General features: G+C 41.5%; 1 protein-coding gene across 1 annotated transcript; it reads left to right on the top strand.

The window, feature by feature from the left end:
• The first annotated feature begins 1,528 nt into the window (after positions 1–1,528).
• Positions 1,529–19,012, top strand: LOC122644879 (protein TOC75-3, chloroplastic-like). The gene is made up of 7 exons (XM_043838250.1): positions 1,529–2,859; positions 2,972–3,193; positions 3,295–3,402; positions 3,479–3,670; positions 3,785–4,033; positions 10,479–10,733; positions 18,524–19,012. Exons 1-7 carry the CDS (start codon positions 1,642–1,644, stop codon positions 18,761–18,763), a joined length of 2,484 nt encoding a protein of 827 aa, XP_043694185.1. The 5' UTR covers positions 1,529–1,641; the 3' UTR covers positions 18,764–19,012.
• Positions 19,013–20,441: the final 1,429 nt, after the last annotated feature.

Raw genomic sequence — 20,441 nt, 5'->3', positions numbered from 1 at the left:
CAAGATATCCTGGGGATCGGAGGGGAAGTGGGGGATGGGGACAAGTAGAACACAGGAGGAGATCCCCAGCCAAGGGAGAATAGCCGACTCCCAATCATCCACTGAAAATGTCTCTAGTCACTCCAGCAAGGGGTTATTGACGAGGGCTGCTAGTATTTGATTGAATTTGAATAAGAAATTTGAGATATGGACAATTCAAACAATTCCTATCCAATTGATGTGGACTAGATTCTCATCCTATTTCTGACCATGGAGCGCATTCATTCCATCAACTCCCTCAACTTTGGGCCATGAGCATCTATATGGTTGGTGCACGGACAACTCATTTTAATATCATTTAATAACATCCAACCCAAAAGCCCAATCTTAATGGCGGAGAGGCCCTTCTAAGGTCATAAGCTAAATAGTTGCACTACCTGACTGATGTGGGACTAAATTCCCCTCCCATTCATGGCCATGGAACGCATTGATTGCATCACCTGCTCTTTGTGATAGGTGGAAATCCTGCCCTCAAGATTCATCTACGCCCCCTCTCATTGGCCCCTGTGTGCAGAGGGGCACGCTCCTCCACAGAGAACGGTCTCCCAAAAGTTTTATACATAATTACAGGTAAAAGAATTGCATTAAACACACTTAGATTGACATAAATGTCTATCTAAAATGACATAAACACCCCTACTCTTTCTATTTAATGAAGTTGATTAGAGATACTCTCGTGTACGAATTCTTTTATGAACATCATCAACACTTTTATCATGGGATAAGAACACTCGATCCTCATGCACTTATTGACCGCTAAATTATTGACTATATTTCCTAGGGGCGTGGTAGTCATTTTGCCTACCCCTGTGTCTGAGCACAGGGGCAACGCACCCCATGTGCTCTGGTAGCGTTTTCTTTATATATATATATATATATTTTATTTTTTTTTGAGATTGGGGGTTTTTATATATAATTTATTTTGGGGGGGGGGGTTGGAACTGGGGAGGGGGGAAGGTAACAACCACGAGATTCGAATTCGAGACCAGCTGCGCTAAGTAGCTGTTGTTAAAATAAATATACTTATATTTTGAGAAGATGGGCAAGCCTGATAATCTTGGATCCGGCTCCTCTCCAAGGAGCTAAGTGCTCAGAGAGTACCCATGGGGCATCCAAGGGTTGGGCTGTGCCGCACACATATCGGTACACACCTAGGGATATGTGTGGCACAACCCAACGGCTGGATGCTCCTTGGGCGTGCTGGGCTCCCTAGAGAGGAGTTCAATTGGATAATCCTTCGTTAGATTGGGATCATGGAGCATTTAAGTCAAATAAATAGGAGGAAAGAATTGAGCTTCATATGAATATAAGAGTTCATACCTGCCTATTGTAAGTTTGTAACACGATAGGAGCAATCCTAGGCCTGGCAGGTTTCGTCAAACCCACAGCCCACAGCTCTGTGACCCTCTTCTGCTGTTCTGGGTACTCGCTCTCCTTATCCCAGAAACCTATTTTCCCCCCACCTACCGGAGAGAGAGAGAGAGAGACCGTATACCAATACCATTCTCCGATTCTCTCTTCGCCAGGCATCAGTTCATATCCTTATCCGCTTTTCCTCCCTCATCGAACAGTAGTCAGTCAACACTCAACGGAGCACTGACGATGGCGTTCTGCGGCACGGTGCAGCTGCTGAGCCCCAGTATCGGCCCTTCCCTCAGCTCCCCACGCAGAGTAGCCACCTCCTCCGTCTCTCATCCCACCGCTTCACCCTGTCTTTCTTCTTCTTCAACCACCATCAAATGCGATCACTCCACTTCACTTCCTCTTCCTGACCCCTCAAATTGCTTCCCTAAACCTAAAACCCTCCCCTCTCTCCCCAAAGCCCTAGCTTTCTGTGCTGCCTCCGGTCTCCTTTTTCACCTATCCTCCTCTGCCCCTCCTCTTTTCTCTATCACCAGTCACGGCCCGGGCAACAGCGGCCCCGTCGACGGAAACGGTGGCGGTGGCGGTGGCGGTGGCGGTGGTTGGGGTTGGAATGGCAATGGAGGTGGAGGTGATAATGGCGGTTTATGGTCGCGGTTATTCTCTCCGTCAGCACTAGCTGGAGAAGAAGAATCTCAATCTCAAGAATGGGATGCGCATGGTCTTCCCGCCAACATCGTGGTTCAGCTCAACAAGCTCAGCGGATTTAAGAAGTACAAGATTTCCGAGATTCTATTCTTCGACCGTCGCCGTTGGGCCACCGTCGGCACCGAAGATTCCTTCTTCGAGATGGTCTCCCTCCGACCCGGCGGTATTTACACCAAAGCCCATCTTCAGAAGGAGCTTGAAACCCTAGCAACATGTGGGATGTTCGAGAAGGTAGATCTCGAGGGGAAGAGCAAACCCGATGGAACCCTCGGTATCACGATTTCCTTCACCGAGAGCACGTGGCAGTCGGCAGACTCCTTCCGTTGCATCAATGTTGGTTTGATGCCGCAGTCCAAGCCCGTGGAGATGGACCCTGACATGACTGATAAGGAGAAACTGGAGTATTTCCGGAGTCAGGAGAAGGATTACAAGAGGAGAATTGAGAGGGCAAGGCCGTGTCTATTGCCGCTCCCTGTTCAACGCGAGGTATTGCAGATGCTAAGGGAGCAGGGGAAGGTCAGTGCCAGGTTACTACAGAGGATTCGGGACCGAGTTCAGAAGTGGTACCACGACGAAGGCTACGCTTGTGCGCAGGTGGTGAATTTCGGCAATCTCAATACGAAGGAGGTGGTATGTGAGGTTGTGGAGGGAGATATTACCCAAATGGTTGTACAGTTTCAAGATAAGCTTGGGAATGTCTGTGAGGGTAATACCCAACTTGCTGTCGTCAGGAGAGAATTGCCCAAACAGGTAACGAGCTTTGTCTTATAAGTTCATCTAGTCAGTTTATATACTGTCTAGTAAGTTTTAATCTGTTTTCTTGGTTGAGTTTTAAACGTTTCTGTTGTGTCCAATACATTAGCTTCGACAAGGCCATGTTTTCAATATAGAAGCGGGGAAACAAGCTCTCAGGAATATAAATTCTCTTGCTTTATTCTCCAATATTGAAGTGAACCCACGGCCAGATGAAAAGAACGATGGAGGAATCATAGTTGAGATAAAGCTGAAGGAGCTCGAGCAAAAGACAGCTGAAGTCAGCACAGAGTGGAGTATCGTTCCTGGACGTCAAGGTCGACCCACCCTGGTATACATGTCATTTGTGGGAAATGTAAACTCTTTGATTCGTATAATTGCAGTTGGACATATTTTCAGCCATCGCTAACTTCTGAATGTTGCTACCTTCAGGCTTCAATCCAGCCTTCGGGAACCGTTTCCTTTGAGCATCGGAATCTCAATGGGCTGAATAGATCCATTCTAGGTTCAGTAACCACCAGCAATTTCCTCAATCCACAGGTATTATTAGCCTGTAGTTTACATTCGTTTTATGCGACCCAGGCTATGTTTCATGCTTGTGTAATTTCTTGTTCAGGATGATCTTGCTTTCAAGCTTGAGTATGTACATCCATATCTTGATGGTGTATACAATCCTCGCAACCGTACTTTCCGTGCAAGCTGCTTCAACAGCCGGAAACTGAGCCCAGTTTTCACGGGTGGACCTGGCATTGAAGAAGTTCCACCCATATGGGTTGATCGAGCAGGCTTCAAAGCCAATATAACAGAGGTAGGTCTTAATGCTTCCATTCTATTAATGCTATATTATTCAAACAGGCTTGAAAATTGTGTGAAATAGAGCAGCTCCCCAGCATCATCCTGATTTTCTTTTGGCACTTTTTAGAGCTTCACTCGGCAGAGCAAATTTACGTATGGATTGGTGATGGAGGAAATAACAACACGAGATGAAAGCAGTCACATTTCTGCTAATGGTCAGCGGCAATTGCCAAGTGGAGGAATCACTGCAGATGGACCTCCGACAACCCTCAGTGGCACTGGCATTGATCGGATGGCATTTGCACAGGCAAATATCACACGCGATAACACCACGTTTGTGAATGGAGCCATTGTGGGTGAGAGGAATGTGTTTCAGGTGAATCTCCAATGCTTGTTTTTGTCTTATTGTTGTATGCCATGTACTATTTGGTTATGATATTCAACTTGATTACACAATTGAATTAACCAAACTATTATTAATCCTGGATCATTGCCCAGATTATACTGAGCAAGGTGCCTCCTGGTTTTTGTTTTTTACTGTTCTAACTGCACAATTTATAAGGAATACTAATTTGTACTATTTGGGAGGCCTTTGCTGTATTTCTCTTCTTAAAAGCTAAATTCTCCTTGATGTGTCCTTTTGTTTTCTTTTGTGATATGGGTTTGATAATCATCAGCTTTATGGTGAAATTTGTCTGCAGTTATTGTTGAATTAGGCTGCTTACTGCTTACCGCTTACCGCTTACCTGATTGGGGTAAGCAGTCCTAGTTCCAATAGGATTGGTCGTACCTGTCCTAGCTTACTAGGATTAGTCCTAGTCGAGTTAGGGTGGTTAGTCCCACTTTATTTATGTTTCTTTTTCTTTATTATTTATTCCTTTTATTGTTTTTCCCCAACCGAGTCCTAGTTTGGGATTCCTAGTTGCATTAGGAATTCCTAGTAGGACTAGGACTGAGTTAAGTTTCTATTTTCAGTTGTAATTCTGTTCTTTATATAAATAGGGCCTGAATGATCGAATTATTCATTCAAGCATTCTCTACATCTCTCTTTTAACATGGTATCAGAGCCAGTCTCTCAGATCTAGCCTGGTTCCTAGCCCCCCACCCTCCTTCCATTATCTCTCGATCTCCATCTTCTCCCCCCCACTCAACTCTCTTCACTTTTTCTGGTTTTTTCTCCACTTAGGGCAGATCTAATGAGGTGATTTGTAGATGCTGCCCTAATTTTTCACCTCAACAATTGATGATTTAAAAAGTTCTTTGATCGATAGCTGCTGCCCACACTTCTGCAAATTTTTTTTTGGAGTTCTCCCTTATTGAAGATCAGATTCTCTTACAATTACATGCTGGTTTTCTTGGGATCCAACACTGCTGATTTTTCTGGACAGCTGCTGTCTCTGTTTCTCTTCCTACCATTGAGGCATGTATCCATATCACTCTCCAGGTGTTTTTTTTTGAACAAATATTCAAGACCTGCTGCTTCTCGATCTGGTTTATTTCTCCTCTCTGCGTGGGCAGTTTTGTTGCACATATTTGCATAAACTATGAAGACAGATTCTGCAAATTTTTTTTACGACTTGAAGACCCCTGAATCTCAATCGACTTCTCTTATAGGGTTTCCTCAAAACCCTACCTATGGATTTTTTATTTAGGGTTGGTTCTTATTGCTACAGAAGGGACTCATCGTTCAGTTTTTATACTGTTTTGTCTGCAATATGGGAGACTCAGATGTAACCACGGCCAACTCTGGAGTTGATTCTCAGCCGCGGACAGAATTTCTCCCTTATGTTGCAGCTATTAAACTTGAGGGATCAAATTACCTCATCTGGGCCAGATCTATCTCCTTGACTATGGCTGGTAGGGGACTCACTGGCCATTTTACTGGCACCACCACACAGCCTACTGAAGAAGGTGCTGCCCGTACTAAATGGGCTGCCAATGATGCTATGGTGATGTCCTTTATTACGAATTCTATGACCACTGACCTTTCCAATCAATATCTACTCCTTGACACTGCTACCCAGATCTGGACTACTGTCAAGGGAACTTATGGCCGTTCAGGTAATGATGCTCAGGTGTATGACATCAGGAAGACACTCCAACATACCACTCAGCAGGAGTTGTCTGTCACTAAATACTATGCTGCCCTCAAGTGTTTATGGCTGCAATTGGATCACTATGCTAGGTTTTCACCTACTACTACTACTGACATCACTGCCTATCATTCCTATGTTGATAAGTTTCGGGGCTATGATTTCCTGGCTGGCCTCAATGATGATTATGATCCTATTCGGGTACAAGTCCTTGGTCGGATTCCTTTCCCCACTTTAGAGAAAGCTTTTTCTTATGTTCACAGTGAAGAGACAAGAAGGGCTGCCATGATGATTACTCTCAAAGTTGAGAGATCAGCATTACTGACTGCTGCCTCCACTCCCGTTACTTCTTTTGACAGTGTTTGTGCTACCACTACTAAAGAGCCTGTGAAATGTGAGCATTGTCACAAACCATATCACACGAAGGCTCAGTGTCATGGCAAGCCTGCTGATTTTGAGGCCAAACGAGGACGTGCTAAGTCTAAAAGCAAAGCCAATCACACTGAAAGTGTAGCCCCAACTCCTACTGCTGACATCAGTTTCTCTCAGGAAGAACTCCAGGCTCTCCATCGTATGTTGAACACATCCACTGCCTCTACTACGTCTGCTGCCAATTCAGGTTCCTTCTTTGCCCGTACAGGTATTTCTTTTGCTGGTCATTATGCATCTGTAGTATCCACTCCATGGATCATAGACTCCGGTGCTACTGATCACATGACAGGTTCTTCTAGCCTTTTTTATACATATTCTCCTGCTCCTGGTAAGGATAAAGTCAAAATTGCTGATGGGTCCCTCTCCTCCATCTCAGGGAAAGGATCCATTGGTTATTCTCCTTCCCTTACCCTGCCATCTGTGTTGCATATTCCCAAATTTACAACTAACCTTCTTTCCATTAGCAGTATCACTAAATCCCTAAATTGTAAAGTGACTTTTTTCCAACTCACTGTGTTTTTCAGGAGCTGGACTCGGGGAAGATGATTGGATCGGGTAAAGTGCATGGCGGATTATACCTGTTTGATGGAGATCCTGCACCTACTGAGTCTTTACCTTCGGCATCTTTCTCTTCTGAAATACATAAATGACACTCTAGACTAGGCCATCCCCCCTTAGGAACTTTATCAAATTTATTTCCAGCATTAGTTAAGGATTGTAATAAGGAAGATTTTTTTTGTGAACCTTGTGTTTTGGCTAAACAGACACGTTCAACTTATCCTATTTCTAATAAGAGATCTTCTTCCTTATTTCATACTGTTCATACTGATGTATGGGGGCCTAGTAGGAAAGCTTTCTTGACTGGCCATCGGTGGTATGTCACTTTCATTGATTGCTATTCTATCTTCACTTGGGTATACCTTATGTACACAAAAAATGAAGTTTTTTCTTGCTTTCAGCACTTTCATCAATTAATTAAGACCCAATTTAATGCCACTCTTAAAATTTTGAGGAGTGACAATGGGAAAGAGTATACAGAAGGTCAGTTCCAAAAATACCTTGCTGCCCATGGAATCCTCCATCAGACCAGCTGTGTTGACACTCCAGCCCAAAATGGTGTGGCTGAGAGGAAAAATCGCCACCTCTTGGAGGTGGCTAGAGCTCTTATGTTTGCTCGCAATGTCCCTTCCCTTTATTGGGGAGATGCGGTTCTTCTGCACCTATTTAATTAATAGATCGCCTACGGGTTCTTCTTTCCAAGGCCCCTATTGAGCTATTACTTGGCTCTTCTTCCTTCATAGTCCCACCTAAGGTGTTTGGCTGCGTTTGTTATGCCAGGGATACAAGGTCCCCTGGTAAACTTGACCCACGTAGTCTCCGCTGCATTTTCTTGGGTTACTCTGCTACCCAGAAGGGGTACAGGTGTTATTACCCTCCTTCTCGCCGGACTTTTGTTAGCATGGATGTTGTTTTTCATGAACATGTTTCATATTATGTGTCCCCACCTCTTCAGGGGGAGAGTGTTAGTGAAGATGTGCTGACTATTGACTCTCCACCTCCACTTCAGTCTGTTTACTACGAGTCTGAACCAGTTCGGCCTATCCTCAGTACTTCTCCTGACTCAGGGGGAGAGGTTCCTATACAGGGGGAAACTATCTCTATTCAAGAGGAGCAACCTACCCCGGTCCAGACTCCTATCCAGAGGACTATTAGTGAATTTCAGAGGATATTGATGACCGTATTGTGAAGACCTATGGAAGGAAACATAAGCAGGTTCAATCAACTATTGCTCCAGTACCCATCCAATTGCCGAACCCGGATCTAGAACCTACCTCTCTACCTGGTAATATTCCTTCTCCTGAATTACCTATTGCTCTTCGCAAAGGTGTCAGGACTTGCACTCAGCATCCCATATCTCATGTTGTTTCTTATAACTCACTTTTCCCATCCTTTCATGCTTTTGTTTCCTCTCTTTCTTCTGTTCGTATTCCTAACCATTGGCAGGAAGCTCTATCAGACGGAAAGTGGAAGGCAGCTATGATGGAAGAAATGGAGGCCTTGAAGAAAAATAACACATGGGAGCTTGTGGTTCTTCCACCTGGGAAGAAAACCGTTGGATGCAAATGGGTGTTTGTGGTGAAACAGAGGGTTGATGGCACTGTGGATAGGTATAAAGCACGGCTCGTGGCCATGGGGTTTACTCAGACATACGGCATTGATTACCAGGAAACTTTTGCACCTGTTGCAAAGTTGAATACTGTTCGTGTGTTATTATCTTGTGCTGTCAACCTTGGATGGGATTTGCAACAGCTAGATGTAAAAAATGCCTTCCTAAATGGAACACTGGATGAGGAGGTGTATATGGACGTCCCACCAGGGTTCTCTTGTGACAGAAACCAAGGAAAAGTGTGTAAATTGAAGTGTGCACTTTATGGGCTGAAGCAGTCACCTCGAGCATGGTTTGGCCGGTTCCACAAAGCTATGATTTCTGTGGGCTATAAGCAGAGTAATGCTAATCACACACTCTTTATAAAGGGGACTGGTGAAAAACTCGCTGTTCTTATAGTCTACGTCGATGATATAGTAGTTACTGGTAATGATGGTGATGAGATCAAATGATTGAAGACCTTCCTTGGACAAGAATTTGAGATTAAAGATCTAGGGAAATTACGATACTTTCTTGGGATTGAAGTAGCCAGATTTTTTGAAGGCATTTTTCTCTCCCAGAGGAAGTATGTTCTAGACTTATTAGCTGAAACTGGGTTGCTAGGTTGCCATCCTTCAGATACTCCTATGGACCCTACTGTTCGACTCAAGGAGAAAGAAGGGGAGTCTGTTGATAAAGGCCGGTACTAAAGACTTGTAAGGAAGTTGATTTATCTCTCACACACTAGTCCTGACATTGCTGTCGCCGTGAGTACTGTAAGCCAGTTTATGCATGATCCCTATTCTTCTCATATGGAAGCTGTTCTTCGTATCTTACACTATTTGAAGTCAGCTCCTGGAAAAGGAATTCTTTTGTCTACGCATGGTCATCTACGGATAGAAGCATACACTGATTCTGATTGGGCTGGTTTTGCAGATCGCAAGTCTATTTCTGGGTATTGCTCCTTTATAGGTGGAAATTTGGTCATGTGGCGTAGCAAGAAGCAAAATGTTGTTGCACGTTCTAGTGCCGAAGCTGAGTTTCGAGCTATGGCATAGGGTATTTGTGAGTTACTCTGGCTTAAAGGGTTGTTACAAGATCTTGGTGTTCCTAGTCGTCTTCCTATGATGTTGTACTATGACAACAAGGCTGCAATCAGCATAGCACACAATCCTGTACAGCATGATCGTACCAAGCATATTGAGGTGGATAGGCATTTCATCAAAGAGAAGTTAGAAGATGGGTTGATTTGTATTCCTTTTGTGACATCTGCGGATCAACTTGCTGATATCTTTACCAAGGGATTGTCTGGAAAATTGTTTCATCCCAATTTAGTCAAGTTGGGCATGATCGACATCTTTGCTCCAACTTGAGGGGGAGTGTTGTAATAGGCTGTTTACTGCTTACCCGAATGGGGTAAGCAGTCCTAGTTCCACTAGGATTGGTCCTACCTGTCCTAGCTTACTAGGATTAGTCCTAGTCGAGTTAGGGTGGTTAGTCCCACTTTATTTATTTTTATTTTTCTTTATTTTTTATTCCTTTTATTGTTTTTCCCCAGCCGAGTCCTAGTTTGGGATTCCTAGTTGTATTAGGAATTCCTAGTAGGACTAGGACTGAGTTAAGTTTCTATTTTCAGTTGTAATTCTGTTCTTTATATAAACAGGGCCTGAATGATTGAATTATTCATTCAAGCATTCTCTACATCTCTCTTTTAACAGTTATCAGCAAGAGGCACCCTAGTATCAATCATTACCATTTGAGAAATGAAATGTACTATAGAATAGATATTTTCTGGATTAAATAAATTATATATTTCAAACCACTGTTTTGTTTGCTTTTTATAGTTTATTGGCTCTTTGAAAAACTTTGGGGCGATGTCCATTTACAATGGTGCTCTTGGCTGTTACTGAAATGAAGGTGTGGATAATATTTCAAGTAGTTGTTATTTTGCCAAATTCATGGAAACAGGACATTTCGAGTTGCCATAAAAAATGGAAAAATGTCTATAGTCTTGTTAAGATGTTTTTTTAAAAAAAATGATAAATGTAAACAAATCTGTATATTTCTCTTTTCTCATTTATTCTGCATTTCTGTTTATAGAAGAAATTTCTTTTTGTTCAACTAAAGTCCATATTCATAACCAAATGCAGATGGACCAAGGCCTTGGAATTGGCAGCAAGTTCCCATTCTTTAATCGCCACCAGCTAACGGTGACCCGCTTCGTCCAGTTGAAGCAGGTTGAGGAAGGTGCTGGTAATCCACCACCCCCTATATTGGTTCTTCATGGCCATTATGGTGGTTGTGTGGGAGATCTCCCCAGTTATGATGCTTTTACACTCGGTGGACCTTACTCTGTGAGGGGATACAATATGGGCGAGCTTGGAGCTTGCAGAAACATCCTGGAGGTTGGTACTGCTTTTATGCTTCATAGCTTTCAAATAAACTCGTAACCTTTTGCATGTGATGTATCATAGGTATAAGTTTTGTAGGCTTCATGTTTGTTTGTGTAGTTAAGGCGAAGAAGAGCCTGGCTGCATTTCTTGTGACATTGCTGCAACTTGAATAATGATCAAAGCCTCTTCTTGGAACGACATAAAAACCATGATTGCGAAGCTGCTGCAACTTGAGTAGTGTTGTGAGACTTGCTGAAGGCGTGGAGAAAAACTTTGGTTTTTTTAATCTATATTACTCGTTTTTTGGTTTTTAACCTTGGCAGCTGCTGAAAACTTCTATTAGTCTCTCGAAAAAGGAAAAAAAGTTCTAGTCTGCCAAGACTAGAGATTTTCTCTAGTCCAGCACCAAATTTTGCCACGTGGAAGGGTGATGTTGCAATTTTGGCTATATGGATATCTAGGAAATGGTCTAAATTGGCCATATGCCAATTTTTAAACTCAATTTCAGTTATGCACCCTCCCATGTTTTGGCATATTCGCTTGTATTTCAGTTGCCATTTATTTTTTCGCTGGATTTTCAGAGCTTTATTTTGCCACTTGGCCAACTCCATTTTGGCTGAAACTTATACTGTGCACAAAATTTCAGCTCTATCCAATTTGCCATCTGCAAATATTGGTGTCAGACTAGAAAAACTTGTTCCTATTAAAGAAATAATTTTGGGTGGGAAGCATTCGTATTTCTTACTAGTTTAGTCTTTATGGTTTTTTTACCCCCTTGTGTCCTATTTTTCAAATTATACATTACTTGTTTTTTGTTACTCTATTTTTTGTTCGTGAAAGATTTTCTTTAGATACTTTATATGCATAGAGGAGTATATATGTACGTAAATATACATACATTTGGGTGTGTGTGAGTGTGCCCCCCATTGTCTAGATTTAATATGGTTGCCATGTCCAACACTCTTTGCCCGTGACCATGCATCAAAGATTACAAGCAAATAAGTAATCGGTGTCGGAGGGAAAATCTAAGTTCTTTAGTGCATACTAGACAATGAGGCCTATGCATTGTATTATAACCAATATTTAGAATCATAGAGCATGCTTTGTTTACTCAAGCGAGCAAGGGTATGAGGCTGCATTGGTTGAACAATTGCTGAGTAGCACAATCCAACCATGGAGGTACATGGACTAAAGTCATGCACATGCATGAATCATAGTGTAGTAGTGTCTGGCATGAGGCAATGAGGTGCAAGAGATGTAATGTAAACCCAATATTGGTCCTATTTTAATATCTATGGTTATGGAATTTCAATTCTTGTGGTTTTATTTGTAATGGGCTGGATTATAAGGCCCAAAGTGGGGGTCTAAAGGGTTGTATGAAAATAGATATTGAATTAGTAGTAGGGTCTATTATATAATGTGGTTGGCTTTGGTTTAGTCATTGAAGAGATCTATTTCGTTTAGTTGTGTGCTGCCCAAGTTATTTAGAAGATTTGGGCTTCAACAATTCTAGTTAGTTTTAGAGTCCTTGTTAATTAAGTTAGTTTAGCTATCTAAGAGTTTTAGATGTAGGAGGCTTTCATTTGTTTTCTTATAAATATTTTACCCCCTGATGATAGTTAATGTAATAGAATACAGAATTTGGATTTAGATTGTGTAGCCAAGGATTTCTCTTTTCTCTATGTTCTCCCCTATCCCTCTATTCTCTCTTCCTTTTCTTCAATTTCCATTCGCAGGTACTGTTCACTGTCCCATAGCAACTTTTATGTCTTTCTTTCTTTCCCCCAATGAAGGCCACTGAAAGGAGCAAATCAGTGAGCCTTTCCAATCTTGTTTTATTAGGAAAACAGTTCAGACTTGGGCTTGTGGAGCAGCTGGTCTGATTTTTAATTCATACTCTGGAATCAGGCTGGCTGCATCAACTTGGTATTAGAGCTTAACCTGGCCATGAATACCTTTATTTTGAGACTAGAGTTCATTTTCCCAATTGTAAAGGGAGGAATGAGAATCTTGTCTTGCAGTCCATGGTGCTAGATGTCATGCATTTCCAATATGTCATCATAGTTGGTCAATCATGGATGGAAGAATGGAGGGTCATCCTTAATTGTGAAGGGAACGTGTCTTAAAACCGTCTCATCTACAACAAATTATTGTCCTCAAAAGGGTTGCAGCATGATAGCTCTTTAACGACAAAAAGGAGTTGAAAGCGGCTTGAACAGGATGAAGAACTTGCTATTTCAACTGAGCCTGTCAGGGAAATTCAGTTCCTTCTAGCAGAAAATGAACTAGTGAAAGATCCTATTGCAACGTAAGTTGTTCCATATCGTGAATTCATTCTTCCTCTATTGAAGACTAGGAGCTGCAAGCACACGTCCAAGTGTTCTTATTCCTACTCTTCTAAAAAACTAGAGGACGAGTTTTTCTGACTGAGGGAGAATAATGTAGACCTAGTACAAAAATTGGTCTTATTTGTAAGGGGCTGGTTTTTAAGGCCCAAAGTAGGGGTCTAAAGGGTGTTACAAAAATAGATATTTAATAAATAGTGGGGTCCATTAGGTTGGCTTTAGTTTAGTCATTAAAGAGTCTTATTTTGGTTAGTTATGTGGGGCTCAAGTTATCTCGAAGAGACAGTTATACAAGTGCACATCCATGGTTGGACCGTTTTGACTCTCTCTGGAAACCCGGGGCAAGCTTGGCTGGGTCCATACCTGGTTTTGTGATTCAATAGAGCTGTCCAGGATAATTTCTATTTAATGGGGTATTTTGTAATTTAATGTTTATTTAATTTTTTTTTATTGGTGTTTTCTACCTAGGATTGAGAGTCCAAATTAGCTTGGAACTCTATTTTTAGACTTGAGTTTGATTCTATTATAGTTTTAGATAGGAGTCTTTTATTTATTTTTTCTTTATACATATGAGCAATGTCATCAACAAAATTATTTTTAGAATGGAATGAAATTTTGAGTGTTTGGTTCTTCACAGTCGTGGAGTTATGTGCTACCCCCTCTCTCATCTCTTCATTCCCATCGTTATTTTTCCATCTCCCTCTTTTCTTTTCTGTTAATTCCTCCCATTCTGCTGCTGTTTTCCCTTGTTCCAGTTATCTGCAGTACATCGGGGTTGGGTATAGTTCGATAGATCTTGCTGGTGACTCAACCTCTTGACCTGAAACTTTGGGAGATCACTTTTCTCCCCAATACGACACAAACCCTTGAAACTTATTCCATAAAGTCCATTCTTCCATGAGTAAATAATCTGAGATCAAACCTGGTATCTACAATACCATGTGGTTTAGTTTCAGAAGATCTCTTTCAACTTCTGGATTGCTGGTTGGGTGATTTATTAGGTGGGGATTAGAGATTAGTGGCTTGACAAACTACTCTTGAATCTTCAGATTGATTAGATCTCTTGAGTTGGAGATTCCCATGTCGAAATTGTAGCCCTTTCTGCTGCTGGTTCGACTCTGAGGTTGAAGACAACCTCTATTGTGTGGTGTTTTAACCCTCCTTTCCTTAGCTTCCAAAATTACCCTTCCTGTTATCTCTAGTCTAATTGTGTCCTCATTTTTTTACTTCCAAATCTACCCCTGCTCAATAAATCCTAGACCCTTTTCATATCCATTTCTCTTCAACTTACCTAGTATCCCCTTGAGAAATCTGGTTATTTACCAGATTGCCACTTTCCCATGGCAACTTCAATTTATTTGCTGTTTTGCCACTAATACTCTTGATGTGATGGGTGGGCCGTAGCGACCCAAATTAAGGGTTTTTCGAACCCCGGGATTGTATCAATTAGGCTTCAACAATTATAATTAGTAAAGTATTTTAGAGTCCTAGTTAGTTAAGTTAAAGTCTAGCTGCCTAAAATTTTAGATTTATGAGACTTTCTTTTGTTTTCATATAAAACCCCCCATGATGATGGTTAATGGAATAGAATACAAAATTTGGATTTGAATTGTGTAGCCAAGAAGGCTTCCTCCTTTCTCTCTCTTCTTTCTCTTCAGTTACTATTCATGGGTACCGTTCTTTAGTCTATAACAACCCTTTTCTCTTCTCTTTCTTTCCCCAATGCAGGCTACTGAAACCAGATAAATCAATGAGCCTTTGTTTTATCAGGAAAGTAGTTCAGATTTGGGTTTGTGGAGCAGCCGATCTGATCTTTAATTTAATCTAGAATCTAGGTTGGCTGGACACATCAAGATTTGCCTCTTGACTGAGGTGTACACCTTAATAAAGTAGTAATGCAGTTTCGGTGCAACATTAGGGTCCGTTTTGATAGTATTTGGTTATGGGCTTTTGTTTTAAACATTTGTTTTTGTATTGAGCTCAATTATAAGGCCCAAGGGGGTACACGAAATTAGTACTTTAATTTGATAGTTAATATTAGTAGTGGGGTCCATTAGCTATTGGTTAGGAAATTATCTTGGGTAAATTACGTATGAGGTGCCCAATCTTTGACAAAAGGATGTTTTGGGTACATCATCTTTTAAAAGTGACAGTTGGGGTTCCCTATCAGGTTAGTCCTATCCCAAGCTGAGTAAATTTCCAATTTTACCCTTTAACAACTCTCACTTCCCATCTCCGCACCGGTCCACCCCATCGGCTCCACCTCCACCTCCTCGCAACCGTCAACCACTTTGTGTTTGTTTTGGAGAGCTTTTGTCCTGGGTTTACTGTGTTTTAGACATGGGGAATGCCCTTTGGTTTGCGAGGGAAGGGGGTATTAGAAGTTGCAAATGTTTCAGAGTTCTCTTCTTCGATTTCTTCGGCGTCAGGGAGCAAGTGGAAGGAGGGTGTCCCGCAAATAGCAACACAACCACTCCCCTGTTGCTGTTGCTACCGTTTGACTTTGAGCTCACCAATCTCACAAAATTTGCATCTGATTCTTGTACGTCGCCCGCACGGGGAAGCAAGCGTCATTGACGCAGCTCGATCTGCTGATGGAAGTCATTCTTTCTTCCTTTCTTGGCCTCTGGCGAGTTGGTCTGGAATACAAATCTTTGTTGTAATGGGTTTCTCTTTCTGAAGCTATAAATTCTCTGAAACAAGTCTTAGATTGCAAGAAAAGATCTCGATAGTGTTGAACACACTGCCTCTCAGTGGCCATCTGTTCAACAGACAGCAGAAACGGAAAAGAAAGAGTAAAGCCCTTCCTTTATTAAGGCATCCTCCTAATGCGTCATTTATGTGGTTTTGGGTGGTGTTTATGAGTGTTTGTGTGTAATAATTTCGCATCATTAGCCTTAGCCATGACTGATTTCTCGGTTCTGGGTTTTCTGCAAATAGCAACGCTACCACAACCGCCGCCACCATCATCACCACCACCACCAACAACCATATTGGAAGGGTTGGCTTATTCCCCAGCACAGCTTCTCCTAATTACAAAATGCCTTATCTTATTCCTAACCGCAGTAGCAACCCTTCCAACCCATTTTCTCTTCTTCCCCTAACAACCTCCCTACAAATCTCCCTCTCCCTCTTTCTTTACCTCATGATGTTTTTTATCAACAGCAGCAAACACGTCTTGAGCTTTCTGCTTTTTAATTCACAATTGCTAATAAACCATCCACAAGTCCATCATCCTCAGACCCTGGATTTCTTTGTGCCATTATCTTTCCCGCAGGAAGGGCAGCACCTCCTTGCTCCCCAATCGAAGCACCACCCACCATGCTGCTGTGGTTGACCCGATCTCTCAGATCTCCCAAGGTTCTGTTTGCTGAATCGGATGGAGAGCTTTACCCATGGAGGCAACAGCAGCAACCACAAGCCTTCCCTCATCATCTTCAACAGAGGGCAATAATGGCGCAGAGCAAAATCAGCAGCTCTTCCCAGTAGGGAAGCCCCTATACAGGGTTGCTTTCTACTTCAAGGAGGCCCTGCAATTGCTTCTCCTCACTAACAACACTTGCTTCTCTCCTCTCCATAGGAATTCCCCAACTTTTGATGTTCTCAAGATCGGTGCCTACACGGCCTTCTCGGATACATCTCCACTCCTGCAATTCGCCAATTTCACATGCAACCAGGCCCTCCTTTAAGTACTTGATGGGTTTGGAGGATGTTGTCAGCTGGGTTGGTGGAAGTGGAGGTGGAGCCGATAGGGTGGGTGGTGGGGTGGCTTGGAAGTACAGAGAGCAGAGATGAGAAGTGGAAGAAGGATTGAAGGAGTAAACTCCATTTGGGGTAAGACTAGTCTAATAAGGAACCCCAAACATCACTTTTAAAAGATTAGGCACCCTAAATGTCCTTTTGTCAAAGATTGGGCACCTCAAATGTAATATACCCAATTTGCTTCTTAGATAAAGTTTATCTTACTTGTGGGACCCAGTTTAGAGGAGATAAGGTCAGTTTTGAGTTTAACTAAGAACTCTTTCCAAAGCATCCCTGTTTCAGTTGGGTCTTTTAGTTTTTTGTTATTAAGTTATTTGGTTGGTTAGAAACTCCAATAATGGCCAGCAATTGAGGTGGAAAGGAAGGGGGGGGGGGGTGAAGGAGTGAGAGAGAGAGAAAATCGGTCTGATTTTCTTTATTTTTACATCTTAATAAATACTTGTAATGCTTAGACAGCCCCCAAGATTTGATTAACGGATTGATTTAGTTTGTTTTGAAAGTGAGATTGTTGCCTCTCTCCTTTCTCTCTTTTCTCCCCCTGTGCCCTTTCTCTCCCCCACGATCTCCTCTCTCTCTCTCTCCTTCCCCTTCCCTGCGATTGAACTTTCTGATCTTCTCTCTCTCTCCCTCTTCTCCTCTTCCACGATCTATGCCTGCCACCACCAGATCATTTTCCTCTGATCGATCTACGTCAAGTAGTCTCAACTCGACTCAACTCAGCCTTATCCCAACTAAATGGGGTTGGCTACATGGATCCTTACCCTCCTATCATCTCTATTCAAAGCTATACTTATATCAAATGCATGTCTTTCCTCACCACTTCTGCCAGAGACATTTTAGGTCTACCCCTGACTCTTTTTGCTCCTTCAATCTGAATCAAGCCACCCCTCTGTATTGGAGCATCTAAAGGCCTCTGTTGATCATGGCCATGCCACCTCAAACGACTTTCTCGTAGCTTATCACGTATCTGAGCTACTCCCAAATCAGTTCCAATTTGTTCATTCCTTATTTTATCTTTCCTAGTTATACCACACATCTGTCTCAACATCCTCATCTCAGCTACACTGAGTTTATTTATATGATGTTTCTTAACTGCCCAACATTCCGCACTGTACGTCATAGTCGGTCCTATGACTGTCCTATAAAATTTTCCTTTTAAGTATTAAAAGAATATTTTGATCACACAACACTCCTGATGCACCTCTCCACTATGTCCATCCTACATTAATTCTCTGCATAACATCATCCTCTATTTCTCCTCCTTTATTTATTATGATTGTGCTCAGATACCTAAAATAATCGCTCTGTGGCATCTCTCTCTCATCAATTTTCACAACCTCAAGTAGTCTATGGAACAATATTTCCAGATAAAAAAAATTCCAGTTTAATGGGCTACTAAAAAAAATTCATGAGTTCAGTCACATACATTAGGATATTGGATGGTCTAGAGGATGTTAAAGTTGGATGGTTCTGTTCAAACAATTGGTTTTCTCCTTGGTCTTTTTCTATTCTTGTTATTTCTCTGATGTGGGAGCATAACAAATGGTATCTGTGATATCTGTATTTGCATTTAGCAGGAAATAAAACATAGCTTTATTCTCATGTTCATAACAATCATATGCCATGGTTTTTTCTGAATACAAATATGAAAAGAGCAAATTACATAGCTGACTTGTTTCCTATGATGTTATGCAGCTTGCAGCTGAGCTGCGTATACCCGTGAGGAGCACCCACATTTATGCTTTTGCTGAACATGGCAATGATCTTGGAAGTTCAAAGGATGTGAAGGGCAACCCAACAGAATATTACCGTCGAGCAGGTCAAGGCTCCTCATATGGCGTTGGTGTGAAGCTGGGTCTAGTGCGTGCAGAGTATGCTGTTGATCATAATTCTGGGACTGGTGCAATTTTCCTTAGGTTTGGCGAAAGGTTTTGAGAGGAACGGTTTCATTTAATTTCAAAATTTTGCTTGAGATCCATTTCTTTTCTGGCATTGCTGCAGTTAGAGAGAATTTTTTTTTCGAACTTGTAGGCTGAAAATCGGAGTTATTTTGTATACTATACTAGAGATAGGTTCTCGTAAAAGTCAAATTCAAGGCTTCCTGCTCGGATGAATCTGGAGAGAAATCCCAAGTTTGTGCGTAGGACATTTGGACCTACTTATCTATTCTTACCGTATTTGGAAGCTGTTCACTTCCCAAGTAATGTTATCTAATCTGTGATTTAATTTTTTAATAAATTTTCTTTGTTTCTTCTATAGGTGATATGTTTGCTTTCAGTTGATTCAACAGTAAATGTTATACACGAATAAGGTTGTTTGTATAGAAAATATTTCTTTTGATTTTTCTGTGTCATTTACGTATAATAATGCATTTGATTTTCATTCTCTAATGGTTATTTCTATTCATCGATGATGCAACAAGTATATGTGTAACCAAGATGACCAATCAAATGCGGTTCCATCCATGTGTTTTCAAGGTCCTCTTCTTCCTCAAGGCAGATGAAGTTATTATCTAGTATCTGGGACAAAGCTGTACAGTGGATCCTATTTAAGGAATTTCTTATGTTGAGGAAAGAAAGAATTTACCAGAGAGTTTGAGTTTGGTTAGAAGTTATTGAAAATGAAAGTAAAACTACTTCACTTCCAATTACACGTACTATTGAAAGGTTTCCCCTTTATTTCTTCCTTTCAACTGTTATAAGCGAGACAATCTACTTCCCTGTGAATCACTGAATCTTCTAAACACACAATGCAAAGTCTAGGATAAGGGTGGCGATACGTCAAAATTGCTCTCCAGCTTTGGGGGCTTTCCTACTTTTAGTTGCTGTAGCCTTGAAACTTCTATTAGGAAAAGGAAGGCCCTTCTTTATAGGAAGAGTGATACTCAACAAATCTGAAGTACAAAGATCAGTTGAACTTTAAATATGCAGTTAACCATGTCTGAACGGAAAGGGGTTGGGTTTGGGTTGAGGACTTTGAATTTTCTTTTTGGAAAAAATTCTTCAGTATTGGCAAGATTAGAGTCTCTAATTTGGTAGCTAACTGTGATGTGGCAATTTTGATCATATCGATATCTACAAAATGATCTATATAGGTCACGTACCATATTCCGGACCCACCCTCCTATGGATTGACATATTCCCTTACTTTTTTAGCTATCCATTTTTTTTTGTGTGAATAGTTTCATAAGTTTTTTTATTTTTTTTTTTGGGGGGGGGGGGGATAAAGAAAAAGTTTCATTAGTCATTGACTTCCTCATGGCCAACTCCATTTTGGCTGAAACTTACATGTAAACCAATATAAACCATTTTGTAGATATCTATAAAAGCCTTCGGGATTTATTTGTCCATAAAATTTCAGTTCTATCCAATCTCCAGACAAATATTGGTGCCGGACTAGAGAAACCGAGACCCTTTCCATGCCCGATAAGCTGTTCAAGGTTGAAACAAACAACATGAACGAGCAGAGCTTCACTGAACCTGCGGCGGAAAGCAAATCATATCCATAAAGCCATAGAGTTCAATCCTTCCGAGCAACTTCATGGGAGGGGCTTCTTGAACACAAAAGTTGGAATCTTATACAAGAAGGAGGATAAAGTAATAAGAGAGGCATT

Source organism: Telopea speciosissima, chromosome 1 (genome assembly GCF_018873765.1).
Source record: "Telopea speciosissima isolate NSW1024214 ecotype Mountain lineage chromosome 1, Tspe_v1, whole genome shotgun sequence".
Lineage (NCBI taxonomy): Eukaryota > Viridiplantae > Streptophyta > Magnoliopsida > Proteales > Proteaceae > Telopea > Telopea speciosissima.
The sequence above is the reverse complement of the archived record's forward strand: the minus strand, read 5'-3'. Positions and strand labels throughout refer to the sequence as shown.

What these genes read in the sequence shown, in the direction of transcription:
- LOC122644879 (XM_043838250.1), top strand. Translation starts at nt 1,642, where the DNA reads ATGGCGTTCTGCGGCACGGTGCAGCTGCTGAGCCCCAGTATCGGCCCT. An exon ending in GTCAAGGTCGACCCACCCTG is followed by an intron (nt 3,194 to 3,294) that starts GTATACATGTCA and finishes TGCTACCTTCAG; the next exon opens with GCTTCAATCCAGCCTTCGGG. An exon ending in CTTGCAGAAACATCCTGGAG is followed by an intron (nt 10,734 to 18,523) that starts GTTGGTACTGCT and finishes GATGTTATGCAG; the next exon opens with CTTGCAGCTGAGCTGCGTAT.